The 2,500-nt window shown below is 33.5% G+C and overlaps 1 protein-coding gene across 1 annotated transcript in view; it reads left to right on the forward strand.

Annotated features, from left to right (window-relative positions):
- Window positions 1-1,315, forward strand: part of LOC122247961 (uncharacterized) — a 7,106-nt gene extending 5,791 nt beyond the window's left edge. The window contains exon 2 of the mRNA XM_043007683.2: window positions 1-1,315. This exon is cut by the window's left edge and continues 880 nt beyond it. Coding sequence (XP_042863617.2) covers window positions 1-647 — 647 coding nt within the window. The 3' untranslated portion in view covers window positions 648-1,315.
- The last annotated feature ends 1,185 nt before the right edge of the window (window positions 1,316-2,500 follow it).

A 2,500-nucleotide genomic window follows, 5' to 3' on the forward strand; every position in this document is an offset into this window, starting at 1 on the left:
AAGCTCTTTTGGTAAAACACAAGAGACAGCACACAGGTGAGAGACCTTATGTGTGTGAGCACTGTGGTAGGAGTTATGCACATTCACAGAGTTTATCCAGTCATAGGATTTCTCACACTGAGCAAAAACCCTTTGCTTGTAGCAAATGCGAGAAAAGCTACAGGCAAAAGGTGTATCTAAAAAGGCATATGAAGTTACATACAGAAGAAAATATTTTTTATTGCGAGGAATGTAATAAGAAATTCTACCGAAAAAGTAGTCTAGCGATCCATATGAGGCAACATACTGGTGAGAGACCCTATACTTGCATGGAATGTGGCAAGTCTTTCACTCAGAAAGGGGGTCTCACAGCACACATGAAAATACATACAGGAGAGAAGCCTTTCAAATTTCCTGATTGTGGTAAAGGATTTTCAGACAAAAGTAATTTGGTCACTCACATGAGAAAACATTCAGGAGAAAAGCTGTTCAGTTGCCAGCATTGTGGAAAGAAATTTTCATACAAATCATCACTCTTGCAACACTATAAAAGACTACATGGTGAAACTAACTTTTGTATAAGTAATAATACAGAACCTTTTAAAGAGGAAGTTGTTTGTGTTAAAGAAGAAAAATTGTCTGATATCAATCTGTCACAAGAAGTATAAAGTATAAAGATTTTTTATTAGAAGAGACTTGCACACACTGATCACAGAGGAAACAAATTGCAAAAATACATGGATATAGGATTATATATTTGAGTATTTTTAGACACACATGATGGAAAAAGTAGTATTCTGTTGTTTAATCTTAGTTCAGGAATTTTATACAATATATGAATGAGTAGTTTTTTTATGTTATTGAATGTGTTGAGTATTAAAACCATGAATTATTGTGTAACCAACTAAAATTGTATGCTTTTGATAATTATTTCCACTTGATTGTTGAAGGAACTTGGATTACTATTATACATGTTTGGATCAAATAGTGATCACTGTCATTTGTCTCTCACTGTGGTCATAAATAAAAAATATAGAGGAGAGAGATATTTTGTTTTAATTTTGTTGCAAGCAAGTTTGTTGTAATTCATCATGGATGATACAAACAAAATGAAAATAAAAGAATATAGATTTGATTGCCATGTATTTAACAAATTAGTATTCACATTTGTTGTAATCAGTGTGTTTAACTTCTCTATCAAAAGATAATGTAGACAGACTCAGTTATATATCTGGAATGATCATGTTGATGCTTAAGTTACATTTGATTATCTTCTTTTCTGAAATTGTTATTTTTGGATTTTTGTATCAGGTTTTGAATAAATGAGCAATGGTAATCTTGTATTTTGTTTTCCCTTTGCAGGCTAAGATATCAAAACCTTTTGTACAGGGGATGGTTAAAAGCAAAGAGAGAGAGAGAAATTATATATATATATATATATATATATATATATATATATATATATATATATATATATACATATATATATACATATACATATATATATTATATATGACTAATATAATATATATTATATACATACATTATAATATATATATATATTATATCATATATAATTATATATATATATATATATATTATATATATATATATATATATATATATAATATATATATATATATATATATATATATATGTATATATATATATATATATATATACATAATATATAATATATATATATATATATAATATATATATATATATATATTATATATATAATATATATATATATATATATATATATATATAATATATATAAACACACCCACCCCACACCCACACCACACACCCACACACACTCACACACCCACACTCACACACCCACACCCACCCACCCACACCACCCCCACACCAAACCACCACCACCACTCACAAAAAAAACCCCTTTTCACCACACACCAACTCACAAACACACCACACACACACCACACAAAACACACCCCAAACCACCCACACACTCCAACCCCTCCACACACACACTCCCCAAAACCCACTCACAAACCACAACCACAACACACACACCACACACACACACACCACTCACAACACACACTCCACACAACACTCCACAACACCCCCACAACACACACACACACCACACCACACACACTCACCACACACACCTCACACAACACACTTAAAAATTATACACACACACCCCCCCCACACAAAACCCACACACACAACTCACCCCAAAACCCCAAACACACAAAACCCTCACACACCCCTCCACACCACCTCCCACACCACCCCCAAACCACACCCCACACACCCACACCACACACTCCAAACAAAACACACACAACACACACACCCAACACACCAACCACACACACAACACCCACCCACTCACCACACACACACTCCACACAAACCTCACCAACACACACACACACTCAAACCCCACAAACACACACACCAAAAAATTAAATATTTTAAAATATTTAATACAAAAACCACACACACCCCACACACACCACCCTCACAAACACCCACA

This window comes from Penaeus japonicus, unplaced genomic scaffold (genome assembly GCF_977035675.1).
Source record: "Penaeus japonicus unplaced genomic scaffold, GWHDUDI00000001_assembly GWHDUDI00000006, whole genome shotgun sequence".
NCBI lineage: Eukaryota > Metazoa > Arthropoda > Malacostraca > Decapoda > Penaeidae > Penaeus > Penaeus japonicus.